This window comes from Lonchura striata, chromosome 12 (assembly GCF_050655825.1).
Source record: "Lonchura striata isolate lonStrDom1 chromosome 12, ASM5065582v1, whole genome shotgun sequence".
Lineage (NCBI taxonomy): Eukaryota > Metazoa > Chordata > Aves > Passeriformes > Estrildidae > Lonchura > Lonchura striata.
Genome location: NC_140714.1, coordinates 22444508 through 22467885, shown reverse-complemented (window position 1 = coordinate 22467885; position 23378 = coordinate 22444508). Strand labels below are relative to the sequence as shown.

The window sequence follows — 23378 nt, the reverse complement described above, 5'->3', positions numbered from 1 at the left end:
TTGAAATTCTGGGTCAGCAGTTGATATTGTCGTTTTAAAATCCTCTAAAACTACTCCTTATGTAAGCAAAATCCTGTTGGGAGCTTAAGGTTCGAAACGGGGTTTGCAGTTTTATTGCAGTGGCTACGAGCAGAGGCCCGTGCTCACCTGGGCTGCAGCTGTTAACTCTCAGATAATTCAGTGCGCTGTGATGTGTTGTTTTTCAATAGATACGATTTTAGTTAAGGAGAAATTGAGCTTTTTGCTGGTGTGGATTTGTTGGTTGTGCCATTAAGAGAAGGAGGTGAAACCTGTGTCTGGGAACTCAGTCATACGTGACATTGCTGTTTGTTTGGAACTCCCATCCTCCTCCTTGCTGGGTTAGAGAATTTTCCCCACACATCCCAGGTAGGCATTTTTGTACATCTTCCAGAAAAAATGTCCAAGCCATCCAGTTTCCCCAAATTCCAGGGGGGAATCCAGTGCCTGGTTTAGGCTGCATTTAGCAGATAGCGCAGCTGTCTGCTCTAGAAGTTTTCATCAGAGCTGTGCCATCCGGAGAAGCGATTCCCGAGCAGCTTTGTCACCCATCAGTGCTTGCTTTCATTGTTCTAATCCTTCAAAGGGCCCCTGTGAGCGGGTCCCGGGCACACAGCGGGGGCTGTTTCGGGCTGGGTTCCCGAGCAGCTCCCGGCGCTGCCTCTCTCCCTCCCTGCCCGGCTCTGGGCTGGGACGGCCCCGGCACAGCCCGGGCACGGGGCTGAAGGGCCGGAGTGACTAGCAAGGGCTTTGGCTGCTGCAGCACTTCACTGGCTCTGCAGTTACCCCTCAGATGTGTAGTGCTGCTAGCTCAGATTTACTTTCAAGAGGCTTGGTTTTTAATAACTCTTCAACTTTTGTTGTTGTTTTCTCTTGACGGCTTTGGTACACTGGAAGGGAACACTGGGCTCCACTAAGTAATACCCTGGGACTACTCCATGGGTTTCGGGGAAAGTTGATTGATTCCGTGGTGGAGAGAATGGTGAGCTTGCCTGCCCTGCCTCTGGCCTGGGCTTTCCCCATCCTCAGCCCACGCTTGCCTTGGCTGGGGTCCTTGAGGAGCTGCTGCCATCCGCTCTGCCCAAGGCAGCTGCTGGGCACGCAGCACGTGCCAGGTGAATTGCTGGGATCCGTGTGCTGACCGCTCCCCACCCGCAGGTCGTCCACGCGGCCGGAGGTGGCGAGCATCGAGCCGCTGGAGGTGGCGAGCATCGAGCCGCTGGGGCCGGCCGGCTGCCTCTGCTCGCGGAGAGCGCTGGTCCAGGCGCGCTCCTCGCAGCCCACGCGCCTCACCACCATCATCTCCGCCGAGGACACACGTGAGTCTGAGCTAACGCTGCTTCTCGTGCCCGTCCTGCCGTGCTCGGGCAGCAAAGCTGAGATCTGGAGCTGCACAGGCACCTTTCGGTGCCTGTGCACGGTCTTTTAGGCTTTCCATCGCTGTTGAAAAGTAAAAGGTTTTCACTTCTGTTTGCCTCAGATAAGTGTTAATTACTTTAATGATAAAACCAGGAAAAAGGTAATTCTTAAAACCCCCACCCCAAAAAATCCACAAATAGAGGGAGTGATTGAAATAGAAAAAAGTATTTAATAAAAATGACGAGCGCAAATTCAGATACTTAGTATTTGAAAAGCTGGCAGTTGCTTTTGTGTCTGTCATACAATATACCTGGTTGGTTTTTATAGTGACACAGAGGCAAAGCCAGATGGCCAATTAAATGCCGTGCAGTCACTAACTGAAGGAGTTTATGGGCGTTTATTGTCTGTGGGTAAAAGTCATCTCTGGGACATGAGAGCACTGTAGCAACTCTGCATAAGCACTCCCAGACAACACCTGTACCTGTCAGTGTAAATGGAGATCAGAGTTTCTGCAGATTTATTCTGCAGTTCAGTGATGAAGGGAAACTGTTTTTCTTGCTTTCTGAGCCACTGTTTGACCATGAATTTCTTCATTGAGGTCATGACCAAGTTTCAGTTCCTTCAGTATCATGTCTTGTGTCACTGGCTAAATCTGAGGTACATCCTGACTTATCATTGTTCATGATGACCATATCCAGTGTTGTGCTTTCTTGTGCTCTTTCTGATGTCTCTTCAAGTGACTGGACAAGTGCTTCGCTGTGATGCCATCGTTGATTTAATTCATGGCATTCAAGTTGTGTCCACAACGAGAGAGCTCTACCTTGAGGATTCACCGCTGGAGCTCAAAATTCATGCTTTGGATTCAGAAGGTAAGAGATCTGCTTGTAGGAAATTAAATAGATATTGAAAGTTCTAACTGTCTGATACATGCACTAGCTTTATTTGTCACACTGCTGATTGTTTGAAGCCAAGTGGAGAATTTTAAGGAGTTTCTCTGGATCATACATGGTGAAGTTGTCTGTTATTTTTTTTCTTTTGAGCTGAAGTAGTCTAAAGAATTTTGCAAAAGGATGTTTTTGTGAACAGTCAGGTATCTGACAGGAGGTTCAGAGGTGATGTTTGAGACCAGCCACCTATTGCTCAATCTGTTTAACTACTACACAAACACTTCTGGGACACACCATTTAGGCTTACAAGAGTCAGTGCATTTGTGAATACATTGTTATTTAATAGGAGCAGAAAACTTCTGCTTTTTGTAGCATCAGAAAAAGAGCCATGATCTGATATGAATTCCACGCTTACAACAATCAAGTTTTGTGCACACACAACACTCCAAGCAAGGGAGTTTTAGAACAGCTACTGACGGGAAATAATGTGTCAAGCTGCTGTAAAAGGTGGAATTAACTGTTTTGGTTACTGTGCCCATCCCACCTGTGTTTGTAAACTGTGAATGTCAGGTGAAGTATGGTAATATGGTGATATGTTAATAACAAAAAGTAAATTTGTTTTAGTCCTATGTGCAGTGCTGGATTTGTGGCTTGGTGTTGTGCAAATTCAAGGGTACTTCATGGTTCTTCTTGTAGGGATAAAATAGAGAAATTTCCCAGGGAAATAGGTCCTGGTTTATGTTCCAGGAAGACTCTATGTTCGTTCTCTATTTTTATTTTAATCTGGTTGTTTGGTTTGTAGGAAACACATTCAGCACTTTGGCAGGGTTGGTGTTTGACTGGACAGTGGTGAAAGACCCAGAGGCTGATGGCTTCTCAGATTCCCACAACGCTCTACGGTAAAGTAATTTCCTTTGGTCTCAAAAATTGGCTCAGTCTGATGCGTAAAAAACTTCCCCACATCTAGGCAGTTTACTGAACTGGTGCCTAAAATTATAATGTTAAGGGTCAGTTGTTTCAGTTTGGGTTTTTTTAACCTACTCAGCAGCCTGGGCACTTTGTTCTCTGTTTAATTTAACTGATAGTGTTAGTGAGCAGCTCTGGTAGCTCTGATGCAATAATTAGAAATAAACAGATGCAGTTGTTGATCTTTCTGAATCATCTCATGCAGAAGAAAGATTTACCAGTAAAAATGTTATCTCAGGATTTCAGCAGAGTTTTATTTTTCACTTTTGAAGGAAAAAAAGTTACTTTCCATTTCAGAAAGGAGCTCTCTGAGCCTTAAGAGTTTCAGGTGTCAGTGGACACTTAATTCTGGTGTTGAAATAGGAGGATTCCTTGTGGGGAAACCAGTTCTCCTACAGAGCAGAATGGTTAACAGCCAGCTTCCATCCTCAAACTGACACTCCAAATACGCTGCAGGTGGGGTGGGGGGAGCCAGCAAGACTTTGCTCCTGGGCAAACACAAACTAATTTTTGCAGCCTTAGAGAAGCAGCATTGGCTGGGGAAAGCCTGCTAAGCCCATAATACACATGAAGCTGCAGGTACAAGTGAGAGCCAGAATGAATGGCTTAGTGGGAATGGATATCCCAGGACATATGGATGTACCAGGACATATGGAGCTTTTTTTGTCAGTATAACTATTTGCTGATGTGATTTTAACCAAACTAATACTGATATATACTCTACTGTTAGCATAACTGTGATACCATAGAAATGTTCTACAGGTGGTGCAGCTTTGCAAAATAAATCATAAATTGTCAGGAATATGTTAATATCCATAACTGTTCTCCAGATGGCTCCACTGGTTTTTCTCTGAACATGCACATGAAGCCAAGCAGATCATATGCATGCAGAAGGTGACACCCTGTGAAACATGCTCCTCTTTCCAAAATTTCCTGTCATTTGCCCATTCATGGAAAATTCTTTCCCCCTCTTTTGCTCTTTTCACTGAAATTTCTAACAGTTACTACAGGTTTTCAGCTTGCAGACTATTTTCATAGTCATTTGTTAAATACATCCTGGCTTCTTGAGGGAGGTCAGAGTTGCGTTCTGGCTTTGTTGAGCTATTGCTTTTATAAACATAAGCTTTGGGTCTTGCACATCAGTTCTTCTACAATACAGAGAGTTTTTGCAGTCTCACCTACTGAACAAACTGGAGGGATAATTGTAGACAACATGTGCAGTCTTGTGATAGCTCACCAGCAAGCTTCAGACAAACTTATCTGTCACAGAAATTAGCTGCAGATACCTCAAAGAATGAGTAAAATTGGGATATCTGGTCCCAGGCAAGTATCTTAAATAGGCTTTAAAATGGAAGTGGCTGGGAGTAGATGCTGGTGGTGTTTCCCTGTGGGTTTACAAAGGTTGGTTAACAATTTTCTGTTCACTTTGTGATTCACCTTTCAGTATTGTCAAGTTCTTAGAATCCGCTTACATCCCACCTTCCTATATATTGGAAATGGAAAAAGTTTCCAAGCAAGGAGATACCATTCTGGTGTCTGGAATGAAAACAGGGAGTTGTAAATTAAAGGCAAGACTTCAGGAAAGCATCTATAAGGTAAGATTTCTGAATGTGTGAATGAGCATCTGTTTTTCTGTAGTCTCCAAAATGATCTTCATATCGACATGAATTTTTTCTTCATTCTTGCACTGTGTGCACAGAGCAGATCTCTGTATCATTCACTGTCCCTTGCATTTTGTTGTGACAAAAGTCAAGATGAAACTAAAGAGCCAAATAATAAAAATAAAATGGCAGCAAATAATGTTTTTCACTTCCAGATTCTAAGTTCCTGCTTCATGGTCTGTTTCAAACAAATGAGCTCCTTTTAATGTGGTTACTTTTCTTTCCCCCTCTATCAACAGAATGTAGAGCCTGCAGAAATCAGATTGCTTATTTTGGAAAACATTTTTTTAAATCCAACATATGACATTTATCTTCTGGTGGGAACATCAATTCAGTACAGAGTTCAGAAACTGAGGCAAAGGAAGATCACAGGTTTGTTCTATTCTCTTTTTTTCTTATTTTTTAATGCTTTGTGTGAATTTTTAACAGCTGAGAAATTTTTAATTGTATTTGAACTACTATGTTAATGTTTAATACTGTTTTCCTAAGGCACACAGTGATAGAGCTGTTTAGTTCTTTCCATCAAAAAAATGTGACTCTTAAGAATATACTCTTGCAGATTTGTCAAGGATGTGGAGACAGGGGTAACTTAAAATGAGAGCTAACACTGTCATTTTAGTTGTTGACAGTCACTAAGGAATTGACTGACTTTCTTGCTTAAATCAAATTTAGATTAGTAACTTCTCTAACAGAAAATGTTTTATTGGCAAATGGATTTGCTCCACAAAGTGAAGCCTTTATAAATGTGGATTATCTGGCTTTATGCCCATTTCAAAATGCAGTGCCTTGAGTTTTCTCTCCTTTTTTCCCTTTTGTCTTTTTTTTTCTTTTGAAGCTGGAAATCAGTTGAATGTTAGGTTGAAATACCGAGATGATATTAGTTGGGAATTGCAGTTTCACAGACATTAAATTTGCCAAGAAACTCGTTCTGTGTGTGTGTGATGTGAGGACAGAAGTGCTATTTTTACAAGCCACTAGAAATATTGATTTAATCTGTGCACTAGGCATCAGTAAAAAAGAATCAGCAATAATTAGCAGCAGATAGCCACTGCCACACCTGCTTTTATTGTTTCCTATGTTTTGTTTCACATTCAGAAATAGCAATGCCATCAGAGCAGTACGAGCTGCAGCTCCAGAACAACATCCTCCATCCCAAGGGAGATCCCTCCCAGCCAGTTGCCAAGCTGGACCAGGCAACATCCACGGTGACTGCGTTGCAGCAGGGCCAAACCAAGCTCATCCTGGTGCACAAGAGTATCCTTCCTTGGGAATGCTTCTCCAGCCACCACTCTGTGGCAGGAGACAAGCTTTCCACCCTTGGCAACACAGAAGGATCAAGTTATCCTCATTTGTATTGAGAGTCTGGAAATCAGGAGCTGTGGAAAGCAGCACTGCTGTGAATTCAGTCTCAGCACAGCTGTCTGATGCCTTGGAATGCTTTACCAAATTGAGTTGGCAAAAGATCACTTAAATCATGTCTGTTCCCCTCAGTTACTGTAGAAATGTATGGGGCTTTATTTAATGTTTACATTGCAGTCATTATATTCTCTAGTGAGATCTCTCCAAAGTGCTCGCTGTCCTGCAGTGAAGTGGGGAGAACGTTTATTTGCAGTGCACACTTAGCTTTAGAATAGCCAAAGAGGCTTGAGGAGTCCCAGGAGAATGCTGATCTTGGCTCGTGCTGAGCCATGTGTTCCTTGACTGAGCCGCAGGTATCCGCATGCAGGGGGTGTCCCGGCTGCCCAGCAGCACTGTCTGTGTGGTAGCTCCTGCATATTTGGGTTGGTATTGCTGCAGTCTTCTGGCTGAATCATGCAAGTTCTGGCCTTGTCTCTGTGATTTTCATGCTGTATCTCCACGCTTCCGTTCAGCGTTAGCTTTCACAGAAAAGGAATTTTATTCATAAAAGTAGCTCAGTGTGAAATAGGTTTTACGTACTTTCTTTTATCTCTGTAGTCAGCAGTTTAAAATAATGAATGTTCATCTGCAGAGTGTGGGCACCAGAAGCAAAATGCTTTTCTCCATTAGATAAAGAGGCTGTTGGTTTGTGCTGTTCAATATTTCCTGTTTTGCAGGATTTACAGTTCATCCAGGTGACAGATGGGTCCTGGAAACAGGCAGACTTTATGAAATTACAGTTGACGTGTATGATACATCAAGCAATAAGGTGTATTTATCTGATGTAAGTTGAAATGTTTAGATACTTTTTTCTGTGACTGTCTCCTAAATCCTGACTTGCTTTGGAATTATTCGACTTGTTTCTTATTTACATTGAGACAGGACAGAGCAAAGCTTGTTGTTTCTTGCCTCTTCATTTTTTCCTTTGTTTTGTTGTTGTTACTTTTTAAAAACAAAGAACTCTGGGTGATTCATGTGAAGTTATTGGAGTCTGAAGTGCTGTAGAAAAAAAATGGAAGTTGGGCAATGTCTTTTAGGTTGGATGGGGCTTGGAGCAACCTTAAATCACCCAGTGCCACCCCTGCCATGGTCAGGGACACCTTCCACTGTCCCAGGCTGCTCCCAGCCCCAGTGTCCAGCCTGGCCGTGGGCACTGCCAGGGATCCAGGGGCAGCCACAGCTGCTCTGGGCACCTGTGCCAGGGCCTGCCCACCCTCACAGGGAAGGGCTTCTTCCTTAATCCTATATACCAGGTACCAAATACACATAGTTCTTAAACTGCAGAGGGAACGAAATTTAAATAATTCAGTTGCAACAAGAAAAATTTTATTGAATTACTGCTTTTGAGAGTATTTGATCTAGGGGAATATTATTTTATTTGCCCATAATTGCTTTTTGGGATACAGATCTGAGTTTGATCTAGAGCTCAGTAGTGTGCCTTTGAGAGAGTATATTCATGTGTTCTTTTGTGTTGAAGAAGGAAAAAATTAGAAAAATACTGTAAAACATGAACTACTTAGTGATATAAATATGGGTACTTTCATGTTAAATTACATGTTGCTGGTAATTTAAAAAGAAACTTTCTGTGGAGTTAATGTCTCTAAAGGTAAAATCTTACTGAAAGACTGAAACTTCCACAGGGAGAGTTCTAATCAGTTTCAGCAGCATGTCTTTGAACTGTGTGATTAAACATTTGCTTACTGACTTCTTGTTGTATGTTTAGGGCTTTCTGTCCCCCACTGATGTCAGTCACCTGTGGCAATTTCTATTTCATGTTTTGGTTTTAGAATATCCGAATTAATACACAGCTGTCCGGAGAACACTTTGAGGTGCTGCAGTCCTCTCTGAATGGGTCCTGTCATTATGTGAGGGCTGTAAAGGCAGGTCAGACCACGATTGATGCTGCACTGACATCAGTTGTTGACCAGGTGTGTCTGTGTGAAAACTCCTCTGCTTCACTGGTAGGCCTAAAAATAATTGAGCTGTGCAGTAGTGACTTCCTGGCAAAAGGAAACCTAAGAATGACATGGGTCTGAGCTGTCTTTGTTTGAACAGATTAAGAACCAAATTCTAAAATCCTTTCTTCATGAAAACTGCCAATTGAGTCAAAAGAGGATTTGCTTACATTAAAGACTGTGGGATTTTGCTCCCGAGCATGTGGCAAACTCCTGTTAGGGCAGTGGTGCACAGCACTGATTTCTTTTCTTGTGGCAGATCCTTGTGCTGGGCAAGGGGCCTCTCACAGGCTGAGGGAATTTTACACTTTATTGTGGTAGGATCATCACTCATACCCTGACCTTGTTCTGCAGTCAGTTACATTGGGGAAGTTTGCTGTCAGTTGGTAAGTGCCCTTAAACTCTGAAATGACAATTTGCCAAAATTTATCAGCCTGCACATGGCTAACTAGGGCACGTGGTGTGGAAGTGAATTGCTTTTGCTTGAAAATTCAACATTTCAACCCATTTGCTGTAAAATCAATTTAGTGATTCCTTGGGCAGGATTTAGTAGCTCCTTCAATGTGATACACCTCAGTCATTTTGTGTGTCAGAGATGTTCTCTTCAGTGGAAGAGCATCCCTTGAGAGTTGTTTTTCCCTCAGAAATGCAGTAACAGTGTGTTGTGCCAGAGGGTTGTAGCACTGCAGTGACAGCAGAGCTCTGAAGGCCAATGTTTGGGAGGGAGGGCTGAGCAAGGGCTCTTTCAGGCTGAATTTTGTACACAGTGGATGAGCAAAGAGTAAATATAGGTGTTGAGCCTCCAGATTGGTTCTCCAAATGAGGTCTCAAAATAGGAGCAATGAAAGAGTATCTTTTTTCTTGCCTTTTACATTAATGTGGGCACCTGGATCTTCATAACAATAGCACTCCTTTAGTACAGTGGCACACCTTGCTGCCAGGAGCTATTTGCTCACTGGGAGCTCTGTTCATAAGTGGTCCTAAATAGTTTTCCTTCCTCTCTGAGATGTTTTCAAGAACATGTCTGTACCTAAGGACTAAACATTAACTCTGGGAAGCTCTGTGGTGCCATTTATAACACCGTGGTTTTGCACTTTGCAGGATGGAGGTGTTCACACCTTACCAGTTCCAGTGGGAAACCAGCAGGATGTGGAGATCCATGTTCCAATATTGCTTGTACCCAGCATTCTGATGTTTCCTTGGCAGGCAAAAGCAGGAGTCTACCAGTACACCATCCAGGTATGCCAAAGAAGTACCCAGCTGCAGGGTGTGTAACTCAGGCAGGCACACTGAGGCCTGACACCACTGAGCTAGGGCTGACTGTGGATACTTCAGGCACAGTGGCATCCAAAATGTAACTTGCAGGAACTTCATGGGACGTTAGTTACAGGAGTTGATATGCAGTTTTAAAAAAGCACCAAGAAACCAACAAACATAAAAACCCCACTGACTTGTACCTCTTGTCTTCCTCTCTCCCTTATGCATGCACCACGCACCTGTGCCTGGAATGGTTTGGAATTCCAGGAGCATCTTACATGCAAAGATCCACAGCAATCATTAGAAGCTGCCCTTTGCTGGCAAGGATGGGAAATATGAATGGGAGTGTGAAGTGACTACAAAGAAGGGCATGACAAGATTAATTTGCAGCACTCTGCCAGCCTTGGACATCAGTATTCCTCAGTGGCCACACACCTTGTGCTCCTAATACAAAGTTCCAGGGAGGCAAAGGCCACAGCTTATTTACAGAAGGGATGATTTCCATGTTTACTAGGTGTGTCTCTGCTCCCAAGCTGTCAGTTATTCCTTTTGCTTCATGAAGCAAATGGTTTGTATGCCAGTATCCAGTATCTCCAGTCTAAGTAGGGAAAAGAAAGTTGTGCTTTCTCAGCCCAGACTCTTATCCCAGGCCAGTGAAACCCAGACCCTGCACTCAGGTGTTGGATGCACAACTCCTACCTCTCCCTTTTAGCATAAAGTAGTGCTCAGTGTTGGATCTGTGTTAAGTAAACTATAAGTAAATAGGCAGCAGGACACTTGGTGCCAGGCTCTTCTCCCAGGTAACAAGGGATAGGATGAGAGGAAACATCCTCATGTTTAGCTTGGATATTAGACAAAATTTTTTCACAGGAGTTGTCAAGCCATGGCACAGGCCACCCAGGGCAGTGGTGGAGTCACGAGCCCTGGAAGGGCTCAAAAATTATGGGGTGTGGGACCTGAAGACATGGTTCAGTGGTGGACTTGATAATCTCAGAGGTCTTTTAGAGCCTTACTGATTCAGTGACTCCATGGAGAGAATCAATCTCACAGGATTAAATTGCATTCTCCAGTGTGAGTTTAAGGGCAGCTACACTGAGTAAAGCCCTGCATAACTCGACTTGTCTGTTCTGTGGGATTAGTTTGGTTTACTTCGTGCTATTCCTGACCATACCAGCAGAGTGTGGCAAAAATTCTTAGTACTAAGTCTGCATTTGCAGTACTTCATAATTCTGCTGGAGTTTTCCCAGTAAAGGAAAGAAAATGTGGTTTTGTTTCCTACCACTTTCACAGTTCTATTCTCACCTTATCTTGCTTATATAATGAAGTATTTCACTAGACAGCATTCCTTCATGTTACTGCAATTATTGTCTCACTGTTCTTACTTTACTCTGATGATTTCCTATAAAAACATAGAACCTTTTTTCTCCGAAGATTTAAATTTTGCTGAAACTGAGACCTTTCTTCTGGTCTCTAGATTCCACAATACACCTGCTCAACAGCATACACACAGCTCAACTGTTCCTGCCTCTCCATCAGAGTTTGCCTCCCACTGCATAGCTTCAGTCAGGCTATTTCAAATGGATGAATAAAGTTTTTCTGAAAATAAATAGAAAGGGACTTTTGGATCTAGCCAAATTCTGTTGATAGCTGAAGTAACTCCCTCCAGATGGTACCAGAATGCCTAGCAGGTTTTCCTTTGGCAGCTGTCTGGTTTGTTGGGGGTTGCTTTGTTCATCTTTGTGCCAATGAGATGGTTTCTGTTGCCTTCCTTCGGCGCAGGCATGAGAGGTGCAGAGCAGCTGTGCGAGGTGGGCACGTGGAGGTTCCTGGGGAGGGCACTGCTCCCAGGTAGCAGTGTGGAGCTCCTGCCAGGCTCTGGCTAATGGTGAAGCTGCATGGGAAGCTGCTTTACCCTTCCTCTCTCTCCTCAGTGCATACTGACTGTCAGAGACAGAAAGCGTAGTGACATGTCTGGGGTTTATGGCAGGGACCTGAGACTTCATAGTCATTAAGAATTGGGTATTTCTTTTTTATGTTTTCTGCTCATCTCCCTGTTTCAACTGAAACACCTTTACAAATATGCTGAGCCCTTGGATTCTTTCAGCCTTTCTCACCACATCCCATGCATCTCCTGTAACACACCTCTGCCTGTTTATTTGTCTGTGTCCTTCTGTAATCAGATTGTGCATGTGCTCCAAGAAAGGAAGATGGGAAATGACCCTCCTCTTCATTTTCTTTTTTTTCTCTTTCCCTGGTAAAAATTACTAGCTAAGCTCCTGCATAATTTAGATTTGTTTGTTTTCCACATTGTCCCTCTAGAGAAGATTTATCACCTTGTTCATTTTTAATTCTGAAATAGGTTAAAGAAAATGCTGAGGAAGTTAAAGAAATTAAAACAATATACATTTTAAAATAGCTCGTGTTCACCCGTGTTTTACTCTGATGGAACTTTTGACATTTGTTTTGGTGTGTGAAAGAAGCTGAAATTAAAACGAAAGGTAGAACTCTTCTCATCTCTCTATTGCTTATCAAGTTCTGAGGTGCTATTTTATTTGTACGTCCTATTCTCAGTGCATTCCTGGTTTTCACGCAAGGTATCCAAAGCTGTGGAATGTGAAAAGCATGTACTTGATTCAATGTTTGAAAGATTTTCCCTCTGTATTTCAGGCTCAGGGTGGAAGTGGCAACTTCAGCTGGTCCTCTTCTAACCAGGCAGTAGCCACAGTGACAGTCACAGGAGTGATGAGCACGGGGAGTGATGCTGGGGTCAGCATTATTCGGGCGTTCGACGTGCGGAATCCTCTGCTTTATGGCGAAATGAAGGCAAGAGATTCATTGTTCTGTGCTTGTTCTTGAATGTGGCTTTTGGAAACAGCAAAGGCACTGAGAATGCCATAGGCAATCCCCTCCCAATTCCTGCCCTGTGGCAGGTTAAGTGATTCCTTTCAGTTTGTGCTTTAGGGAATCCAGCACTGTCCAGTGCATTAACCTGACTCCCATTTTTGCCCCTTCCTGATTTCCTTGGCAAGCCTTTTTCCCTGTTGGAAGTTTTAAGTGCAAGAAGGAAATGGTAATTAACTCCTGGCCTGGCCATCTAGGCAGACAAGCCAAACTAGAAATTCATTTTGTAGGGTGATAGTTGGGTGCTCTCCCTTGATACCAAAGGGTGACAGTTGTTACCAGGATGTACAAGGAAATTTCTGTCTGGAGAAGTAACTGAACTGAGCACTGTGCTGCAGATGGACTGCAAATACCCGAGTTGGCCAAGAAAAAACAGTACTTTAGGAAAATTAGGAGAAAGTGGCAATAAAAAACATAGCTCCCAAGAGGGATTTTGTGGTGTCTCTGCAGACCATCCCCTGTTCTTAGGCCATGGTGGTCAGTGTGTGTGGCTTGGAGCGAGGAGAATGCAGGAACAGTACATATGGTGGCCCAAAGGGAGGGGTGTGACATGAATTAAAATCTGTTCAGAATTTAGCTTACACACTCACTCTGAAATAATTCTCTGAACAGCCTAAGATGCTGCTTTTTAGCAGTGCAACAGTTACCAGCTGGAGATACAGGGAGGAGGATTTTTTCAGCTAAAACTTCTTATCCTCAAACATGAGTCAAAGCCTGAAGACAGAAAGAAACCTTCTGACCATGTGAGCTTTCAGAGCAGTGTATTGCACAATCTGAATAGGTTATTTTTGAATGCTTTTTTTCCTGTGTTAGGAGCTGCCTTCTGTGTGAACAGCTCTTCAGAGTTCTGTTTACTGACCTCAGTGAGTAAGTTTTTAGTAGTAGTAGGTTTAGGAGTAGTTAATTCACACAGATTACAGCTTTAATTCTGTCCCATATAGTTTGGTATGCTGAAGCCAGTTGCAGAAGATTAAGTAGTTAAGATCCTGCAAATAAAAGCTGTGATTGCTGTGAAATCTCTGGTCTGAGGTAGGTTCTTTAATGGATGCTAAACCTCTCCCAGCTGGTGATGATAGCCCCTGGAGATAGCACACAGCAGTCCACACTTCAAAGTCTGCAAAGCAGAGGAGAGAATGACAGGAGCAGCAGTAAAAGGGAAGCTCACCAAGCTGCTCTGGGCTTGGGCTGGCGTGGAGCAGAGCAGTGACCCAGCCTGTCCCTGTTCCGTCCCTGGCAGGTGTACGTGAGCGAGCCCAGCGCCATGGAGTTCACTTCCTGCCAGGTGGAGGCACACGTGGGGCAGGTGCTGGAGCTGCCCCTGAGGATCAGTGGCCGGACCAGCGTGGACAGGGGCGAGCTGGTCCCCCTGAGCGACTGCTCACAGCTGGAGCTGGGGGTGGAGCTGGAGAACCCTGGCGTGTTCAGCCCACTTGAAGGTGCTTTAACTCCCTCCCTGGTTTGGAAGTTAAATTGGTGACAGGTCACACCTCTCCCAAGTCACACTTCTCCCTTAAATCACTGATTCATAGTTCTGTACAGTATCCCCACAGAACTGCCAACCTCAGAGGGGAGGGGGTCCAAGTAGTTTTATTTTGAGGATGTATTTGCTTTCTTATGCAGAATGGTTTGAATTGGAGAGACTTAAAAGTTCTTCCAGTCCCACCCTCTGCAAGGGGCAAGGACACATTTCACCTGTCCCATGCTGCTCCAAGCCTTGTCCAGCCTGGCCTTGGGCACTTTCAGGGATCCAGGGGTAGCCACAGCTTCTCTTGGCACCCTGTGCCAGAGCCCTACCACTCTGTCAGCCAAGAATTCTTTCCCAGTATCCTGTCTAAACCTTTTCTTTTTCAGTTTGAGGCCATTCTCCCTTGTCCTGTCCCTACATGTCCTTGTAAAAAGTTCTCTCCATCTTTCTGGTAGGCTGCCTTCAAACAGCTGTGTTGAATTTGATGAACATGCCTGGGCATTTCTTTCCAAATAAGCTCTTGTATATTTTTCATTTATCTGACAGGAAGACTTAAGCCAGCTGCTGATTTTTGCAGTGGAGTGAGACTGAAGGCTGAATTTCAGGGGTACACCAGGCTGGTGGTTGTGTACACCCACGGGCACGTGCGCCTCAGTGCCAGCATCGCCATCGCCGCTTATCTCCCGCTGAGAGTGAGTCTGCTTCCCCTGCTCCTGGAGAGATCCAGGATCCAGCACTGAAGCACCTTTACATGACAGGGAGCAGGTTATGCAAGGAATAGGTTTGAAAAACTGAGGTGGGTGGGTTTACATTCCACCACTGGCTGGTTCAGTGAAGAAAATAAGAAAGAAGCTGAGTGCAGGGTCAATAGATGGAAATACAGAAGAGGCTGCTTTGTTGCCTCATCTGCAGAAGCCTAGCACTGACTGCAGGCTGAAGTCTGAGTATTTCACCATAGCTTTCCCTCAATATGGAAAAAAAAGTTAGCGCAAATACTACGGATTTGTGTTTATAATTAATGAAATGTGATGTTGTGAAACACAAACTGGAAAGGCTTTTGTGCACTAAATGTCAGGTTAACTGCTGTGGTGGTGAACAACACAGGCTGAAACAGGGATGCACATCAGTGCAAAATTTGTTAGACAGGTTTGAAGTAAAACTTGTGTAGGAGAATAACTACATACACTGAATTGTTCTGGAGAGAGCACTGGCAAGTGAAAGTACAATTTGACATAATTTCATCCATTTTAAATACTTCTTTAAAAGTATAGCAGAATACCATCTCTCTGTGCTCAGAAGAATATATTAAGGGTCTCCCTTTTGATGTAATTCTTCATGAGAGAGATGTGATTAAAAGGCAGCTAAAACTTGTCTTTGGATCTGTTGCTTGCTTTGAATCTAATCCAGCTGGACAGAATCCTTGTGGATTTTGGTGCATCTCTGTTTTTCTCTAAGTGTGCTGACAAACCACTGCATGGGAGAAATCACAGCCTTATCCAGGTATAGCTGTTCCACTCAGAAGGAGGTTTATTTTGCAGAGCACAACCAAACAGTGTAAATAGATGATTAATTTTCAATTAATTAATTGATTACAGGCTATCGATCCACCATCAGTCGCTTTAGTGACTTTGGGTTCCTCCAAGGATGTGTTGTTTGAAGGAGGACCGAGGCCATGGGTCCAAGAACCTTCCAAGTTCTTCAGGAAGGTTGCTGCTGAGGATGCAGAAAGCATTGCCTCCTCTTTACTTGAACATGCCACACCTCGAAACAGCAACCAGCACTGGGTTAGGGTGCTGTGCAGGAGCCTGGGAGAGCAGGTGAGTGCCAGAAGGGCTTGCTGTTGCCCTCCATCAGGTGCTGAGAACTGGCTCCAGACAGATTTATGGTGCCATATGCCTGTTATGTAGCTAGATGCTTTTATAATGAGCCAGTAAAGAACTTGGGTAAGCACATTGTTTATGCATTTTGATGCAGATTTTAGAGTGAGCATTTCACAGCATTACATTAAAAAGTGGTTTATGATGGGTTTATTGCAGTATAAACCCAAGTTGTGGAAGCCTTGTGTTGTGGGATGCATTGAACATCCTAATGAGTGCAGGTTCAGTTTGCATGAACAGGATCAGAGCAGAAGGTTACTGAGCAGGCTGACTCCTCTGTCTGACCTGCTTCTCTTAACTGTGTTACCTTCCAGTGTAATTCTGTTTATTCTAACAAATGGCAGCCCCAGGAATTGACTGCTCTACTCTCTGTGCAGCCTTGGTGAGCGTGGCTGTGCTCATTTTCCACTTGGTTTTGTTCTCTCCAACATACAGAAGTGATTTCTCCTGCTTTACTCACCCCCCTCAGCCCATGAAGCTTTTAGCTTCAATATAGTGTTCTTCTGCAATTCTGCAAGGCTTAAGCATTTTGGTGGGGCTGCCAAGTTCCACTGATTTCCTCACTTTGCAAAGTGGAGCTGTTTCTGTCAGTGCAGATTCCAAAGGAACAGGCCTTGCTGTTGGTGTGCAGGTCTGTGCAAGGCTGGCTGTCCCCAGCACATCACACCTGCATGGCTCTGCCCAGCACCAGTGCGTGGGGGCATGGGGCAGGTGACCAGAGCTGCCTCAGCCTTCTCTGCTTTTAGATCCACTTCACTTTGCTGAAGGCTAGAAAAGGAGTGTAAAATAAAAGATAAGATGTTTTTAAACACACTGAAGTGGCTATAAATGCTGCCTTTGAGCTGTTCTGTTCTCACTCTGCAAGAACACCTGCAGTTTCCATTCTCAGTTACATGAGATTTGTTGTTTGAATCAAATTTGATAGTAATGAACATGAACACCGAGGAAAGAGTTCCCAGGAACAGTACTTTCATAGTGATAAAGAATTGTTCTTGAGATGTGCTCCCTCTTTTACATCTTCCTGTGTCTTAATAGTGCTGTATATCCCCAAGCACTGTATTTTTGCTTTTCATTCTGATATCACAGTGTAACTGAGACCTGTGGAAATACAGTGTGCCTGAACTAAACTCTTTCCTCATTTGCTGTTTTCAGGTTATTACCTTAACAGTTGGAAACAGCCCCACAGTCACCAACCCTTTCCCAGTGGTTGAGCCTGCTGTGGTGAAGCTCATCTGTGCTCTCCCTTCCCGGCTGGCTTTGATCCCTGTTTATGGCAGCCCTCAGCTTGCTCTCTCCTGCCCTTTGCTCCAGCAGAGCAAGCAACTGGTAAGCCTGGGAAGTGTCAGGAGAAGAAGGTGTTCTTAGAGCAGAAAACTCAGTGTTTGGAGCTCCATGTGTGAAACATCGCAGCTGCTGCAAGAGGAGCAGTAACTGGTGCTGTGGCCACACTGTGCCCTTGGGGGCCCTGCACAGAGCAGGCTGGGGGAGTCCTGCAGTAAATGGACAAGAGAAACGTGTCGATTATCAGGCATAAGGAACTTTGCTATTCTGTTTTTCTTGCTAACAGGTATTGTCACATGTTGGCTGCTGAGTAAGCCACATTTGGTTGTGTTAATATTCCCCGGCAAATGTAAAAGTCATCCTCCTTCCCTAAAATGAATCATTTTAAAGAACTTCTATGTAATAAGAAGAGGAGATGGAGACTTTTGTGTATTGTTAGCCACCTCAGAGCTCACCTGCTTTTCTGGCTCCATTATGTGTCAGCTTACCTTGGTGCACTGCTGTTGCTAATGCATTTCACCAGAGCAACACCAGAATTTTGAGCTTTAACAAACAGCGGTGTTTGTCATCATTTATTTGAATTTTAAAAACAATTTCATGGAGCTGTGGTTCAATTTTGTTGTTGGTGGTTTTTTAAGGTAATTCACTGGCTAAAAAACCCCAAAGCCATGCTCCAGTAAAACCCCCTTATAGTTCAGAGATTCACAGAATGGTCTGAGTTGGAAGGGACCCAAAAGGATCATGGAGTCCAACTCTAAACGGTCCATACAGGACCTGAACCTACCTGGTATAAGCAGCACTATGCTCTGACCAGCTGAGATAATCTCAGGGCTGTTGGAGCACAGCTGAATGCCTTGCACTGATGGCTCCTTTTAATGAACATTCCTTATGCATTGATGTTGTAACAAACCTCATGGAACTCAGCACATGTTTTTTTTAATGATTAAAAAATCCTGTTGTATCTGTTCAGTTCAAAATATTCCTTCTTTTTCAGGTTCCTGTTTCCAATTACCACAATCCAGTGCTGGAGTTGGCTGCCTATGATCAGCAAGGCAGGAAATTTGATAACTTCAGCTCCCTTAGTATTGTGTGGTTATCCACAAATAAGGCCATTGCTCGTATTGAGGCGGAGCTGCCAATGGAGCTGACTCTGAAGGAGGAGAGCAATGGTCAGAAGAAAATGCATGGTATGAGTGGGCTGAAATGAGCATTTCTTTGTTTGAAGGTCCAGATTAAATCTGTTGGGCAGTGTCTGATCTTGATTAAAGAAATTACTGTAATCTGCAGTCATACTTCAGTTTAACATCAATGTGCATTTTTTAGTGTGTGCTATTAAAGAGAGGAGAAAAAAGGAACCAAGTCCAATGTCTAGAACCTGTGTTGAGAGAGAAAGTTCTTGTCTGATGAGAATGAGCCTAGAGGAGCTGAGTGTATTTCTCATCTTTGTTGCATTCTAGGCTTACAAACTGTGGTAGCTGACCGTGAGTTTGGAACTGCTGCCATCTCTGCCACTGCCACTGGATTCCAGCAGCCCCACCTGAAGGCAGCCAGAGCCCAAACACCGGTAACAGTACCTGGGGGGATTTGCCATTTCCCTGTGGTCAATGCCCAGTGTTCTGGTGGCTTTATTTCCCCCCCCCCCACAGTACTGTACAAATCAGGCAGCTCCCTGGTGCAGTCTGGTTCATTCTGCAGAGGTTTGATACTGGTTCATGGTTTTCCTGCTTTCCTGTGCGCTAGGTGCTGCTATCCAAATCAAATTTGTCCAACTCTTTGGGAGATTTTTAACCATCTGAGCAAGGGCATTACAGAGAAGTGTTTCAGTTGGTTTTGTTTCAGTTTAGGGTTTTTTAATGAATCTCTGCTGCTTGTCCTTCACTAAAGCAGCCATGTGCTTCATGCAGCTGTCACTGGGGAAAGCAAATGGATTATTGCCCCTGCAGAGCTGGGTGGGAAAGTTCTGCATGAGCAAAGCAAAAGCTGACTGATTCCTTATATGGCCCATGTGTTATTCTGGGCTCTGACTGATGCTCTCTTTTTTTTTTCTTTCTGATGCCAGCCATAAGCCCAGGCTCTCATTTTAAAAGTCATTCCCTGAAATACTTAGTGTGTTGATACTCAAGCTAGGGAAGAAAGACAGTAAAAGGTGATGATGATGAGCAAAGAGGGCAGGTGTAAATAGCTGGCAGTTTTCTGTGTATGTCACTTTTGTAAGCTGAATATAAGGGCAGGTTTCAGCCTGTGGAATAACCTGACATGTGCAATAACTGACTCTTAAAATATTCTGCTTCCTAACTGTAATTTCTGTTTAATCTTGTTAGCAAGATTTAAGTGGATTTGAACTATATGCAGTACCTTGAAAACATACTTGAGGCAAAAAGTTAAATATGCACTGAGAGGTTACAGGGTTTACCTCAGAGCAGGTAGCAGATGGGCACCAGTAATGTGAAATATTCTGTGGGCCAGGTTCTTCTCAGCTTGGCCCAGGTGTGGCATCTGCTTAGTAAATTCTTTGAGAGGTGATCTTTTTTGCCACCTGGTTCTTGACTTTTCTGTGAGGTTTCCACTCTTTTCATGTTGGGAAAGCATGGTGCAGATGTATTTCCCCTGAAGCATTTGACTGTGGCTTAATGAGAATTACTGCAGAGACACAGTTACTTTGCTGCTGAAGATATTTGAGATATTTGGTTGTGTTTCTTTTTTTTTTTTTCTCTCTTAGAAATCGAGCTGTAATATGGATACTTGATGTTCTACAATTATTTTGTAGTTCACTGTGCTCTGCTTTGTTAAGCCAGTATTATATATTCTTTCTTACTTTTTGAAATAATTAGTAAAGAGACTGCTGTAAACTTTGCCTTGAGTTCAGAGAACACTGGCATATTCTTAAGTTCTATTCTCTGTGTTTAAATTTAGGAGGACTCTGTAGATGCCAGTCCTGCTGCACTTTGTGGGCTCATGAATGAGTTGTTTGTTTTAAATGAGGTGACGTGGGTGCATTTTTCAAGTACATCAGCAATGGGCTGCTCTGCTCTGCTTTCAAACCTGCCCATTCTCCTTTCTTGCAGCCAAAAACACAAACAGAAATCTAGTAGATGGGATATTAAGATGTCTTGACTGTTGTTCCATGCTTAAGTGGAACACCCTATTATGCCATTAGGGAAAGATCACATCCTTTCTATATCAAGGAAATAATTCTACTAATGAGGTGAAATGGGTACAGAGTACTGACTTCCTCTAGAAATCTTTTCCTTTTCTGAGCTAATGTTGTTATGAGTGAGTGATTAAAGCTGCATTTGTTCCAGTATTCATGTACTTACATTTAAGGAAGAATTTCTTTTGGTGGCCTGCTAAGAAGCATGAAAAGATGAGTTAGAGCTAGAACACCTTGTGCATGTTCCTTATCATTCTGTATGAACTTGGGCCGTGGCTCAGAGTTAATACCCTGTCTGTGCTTGTCAGACATCATTCACTGATGCTGCAGTGCTGGGCCCTGGTCCTCTGCCTGTGCCAAGGGTGCAGAACAGAGCAGCCCTGAGGATGCCCTTCCCTGTGCTGACTGACTGAGCCCTCTGGATCTTGTGGGCATCTCATCCCTCAGCCTGTGCTCTGAGCTTTGGTTGCCTGCTTTAAACATCCTCCCTGCACACACAGGACTCTGCAGTGTTGTGCCTCTTTCTGTAACTGCTACCATTGTTCTTGCAGCACGAGGCTGTGCTCCCAGGGCCTGCCACCATTGAACTGGTGCTTGTGGAAGATGTGAAAGTGAGCCCCACTGGGCTCTCCATCTACAACCACCCTGACATCCAGGTGAGGAGTTACTCTGCTGCTTTCCAGCTGCAGGGAGGAAAACATCACACATTACAGAAGAGGGTGTGTGAGGAGACAGCTTTACTGGAAAGATACAATCTTAATTCAGGATGTTTTTCTGGTTTTGCAGGCAGAACTTCTCATCCAACAAGGTTCTGGATATTTTTTCATTAATACCAGTGTGCCAAATATTGTAAGAGTGACACATGAAGAGACCCAAGGCATTGCTTTGGTGAGTGCAGTATTTTGTGGTTTTACACCTGTTTGCCAACCAGGTTATTGGTCTGCAGCTTCAGCACTCCTGGGCATTTTGCAGCAGGTGTGAATACAGAGGCAGTAGCTGCATTTTGGATGTGTTTGCCTGTCACGGTTGTGCTTCAGGTAGGGGATCTTTGCACTGGCACTTTCTGGTATAGTCTTAGGTACAGGAAATTGTTTCATTACAGCTTTGATGCACTTGTGTTCCCTGTATAAGGTAAAAGCCAGTTCCAAGTACTTCACCCATTACAACTTTATAGTAAAATGTTCCTGATTTCACAAACATACCACAAAGAGTAACATGACAGAATTATTCAGATGCTACCCATAAGATTAATTGGTTTCCAGAGTAATACTGGAGTATTTTCTGTGGGCTAGTAGTTTTGAAGGTTTCAAATTCTTCTATCCTATAGTGTTGTTTCAGGGTATTTTTAAATCACAGTATTGCATCCTGTTTTTGTGAATGAATATCTATTAAAGAGTTTATTCTGATCTCCATATGAAGTTTCTAATGCACTTTTCCACTAGAAGATGCCAATAAAGAGCAAGTGTGCTTGACTTCATCAGGCCTGGGATATGAAATGCATTCTGCAGTGAACACCAATAAAACTCTGTTTGCATTGCTGCTTTCATTAGGCAAGAACTTGAAACAAGTTGCTCTAAAGGGTGGTTTTTATAAAACTATAATTTACAGGTTTGTCTTTTAAAAAGTAATGCTGATAAAGTTGTGAAATAGTGATAACTAAGGTGGAAATTAGAATATCAAAAGAATTTGTGGAACATTTTAATTGTCTCTAACTATTGTAAGTGTGAGGTGGGAATATTTTTTCCAACTAGGCGCAGAGGTGAGAAAAAAGTAGAAGAGATGAGGAGTTTTTTGTACATAGTACACTATTCAAACTCTTAATACATTTTTAGTCAGGTCTCCCTGATGGGTTTAACTGATGTACATGAGATAGGTTCAGTGCTCTTGTCTGGAATTCAGGAGTGGAGCAGTGACAGCAAGACAGGCTTTGTGAAGTGTAGGAAGAGATTTAACTGCCTGTCAGATTAAAGGAGAGAGAAGTCCACATTCAGCACATTTTTTAAGAAACGCAACTCCACACACATTTGGCAGGTTTGTTAGCCCTGTGTGCTGTGCTTGGGTTACATCCCAGTACAAGCCCTGGGTTTTTCCATGGAAGCAGCAGAATGGCCTGGGAAATCAGCAGGCTCTGTAAGGCTGCCGCCATGGCAGGTACCAGTGCAGCCAAGTTGACAGAGGATGAGTTGGCAGTAAACTCTTGTGAGAAACTAAATTCAAGTTGTCTGGAGCAGTGATTCCCAGACTTTTCAGTGGGACTGCCAAGGAGGAATTCTGTAGCTCTCCCTCAGGTTTTGATGCAGCAGCTTCTCTGGGCATGGGTGGGTGGTAGCAGGGGAAGAGTGAAGGGTGGTCACCAGTGCAATATCCCTGGATACTGGGAGCCACTGGGCACATAATGGGAGAGGAGAAGAGCAGAGTTTGCTGAGACAGGAAGAGTTTTAAGAGTTGCAGTAGCCCTGCTTGCCCTTTTCCCTGTTTGCTTTCTCTGGTCTCCCAGCCCAGCTGAGCTCCATTCCAGCTGCCTCCCTATGCCACTTCCCCTGCCCTGCTGCCCAACCCCTGTGTTAGCCACCCTCTCTGGGAGCTGCTGCTCTTCTGGAAGCTGACCTTTATTAAAACTTCACCTCCCTTTCTATTTTGAGGCAGAAACAGGAGTAGTGCCCTCACAGAACAAAATGTCAGCTTTCCCCACTGCTCTGCTGCTGACTCCTGTGGTGCTGCTGGGCAGAGCTGGGAGTTCACTGAACTCCTGTGCACTGGGGCCTGTCCATCTCCCCTTGTTCAGAGTTCAGAGCACACAGCAGGACACCCGACTTCACTGCTCCCTGGCCAAAGGGAGGAGAACAGCTGGGATTATCCTGAGGCCTGTGACAAGGTCAGGGAGTTGCAGGAGAGCTGTAGAGCTGATGTGAGGAGCAAGGTGTGGCTGCATGGCCTTGGCAGAGGGGACTTTGGGATGGGTGCTTAGTTCTGAGGGCTTGTGTTTGGGACCAGAGGTCTCTCTCTTCATTGTTTTATTCTTTATCTGTTAAGTGTAGCATTCTCTTTCTTTAAAATAAATGTAATAATAGTTTTATTAAAGAAAGACCTGATCTGTCAATTGTCCTGTTACTTGCCAGGATCTACCACCAAGTTTTGGCTGCTCAGATGAAAAGCAGTGACAGTAGAGTACAAATCTTACAGGAAGCAATACCAGTGCTTT

The 23378-nt window shown here is 43.8% G+C and overlaps 1 protein-coding gene across 1 annotated transcript in view; it reads left to right on the top strand.

The window, feature by feature from the left end:
- Positions 1–23378, top strand: part of NUP210 (nucleoporin 210) — a 47523-nt gene that overhangs the window by 6258 nt on the left and 17887 nt on the right. The window contains exons 2-20 of the mRNA XM_077786041.2: positions 1177–1337; positions 2115–2246; positions 3067–3163; positions 4675–4825; positions 5131–5263; positions 5987–6145; positions 6604–6672; positions 6967–7073; positions 8077–8217; positions 9346–9483; positions 12169–12324; positions 13640–13838; positions 14414–14559; positions 15463–15684; positions 16897–17070; positions 18020–18212; positions 18483–18589; positions 20728–20832; positions 20963–21064. Coding sequence (XP_077642167.2) covers positions 1177–1337; positions 2115–2246; positions 3067–3163; positions 4675–4825; positions 5131–5263; positions 5987–6145; positions 6604–6672; positions 6967–7073; positions 8077–8217; positions 9346–9483; positions 12169–12324; positions 13640–13838; positions 14414–14559; positions 15463–15684; positions 16897–17070; positions 18020–18212; positions 18483–18589; positions 20728–20832; positions 20963–21064 — 2692 coding nt within the window. The remainder of the gene's footprint in view (positions 1–1176; positions 1338–2114; positions 2247–3066; positions 3164–4674; positions 4826–5130; positions 5264–5986; positions 6146–6603; positions 6673–6966; positions 7074–8076; positions 8218–9345; positions 9484–12168; positions 12325–13639; positions 13839–14413; positions 14560–15462; positions 15685–16896; positions 17071–18019; positions 18213–18482; positions 18590–20727; positions 20833–20962; positions 21065–23378) is intronic.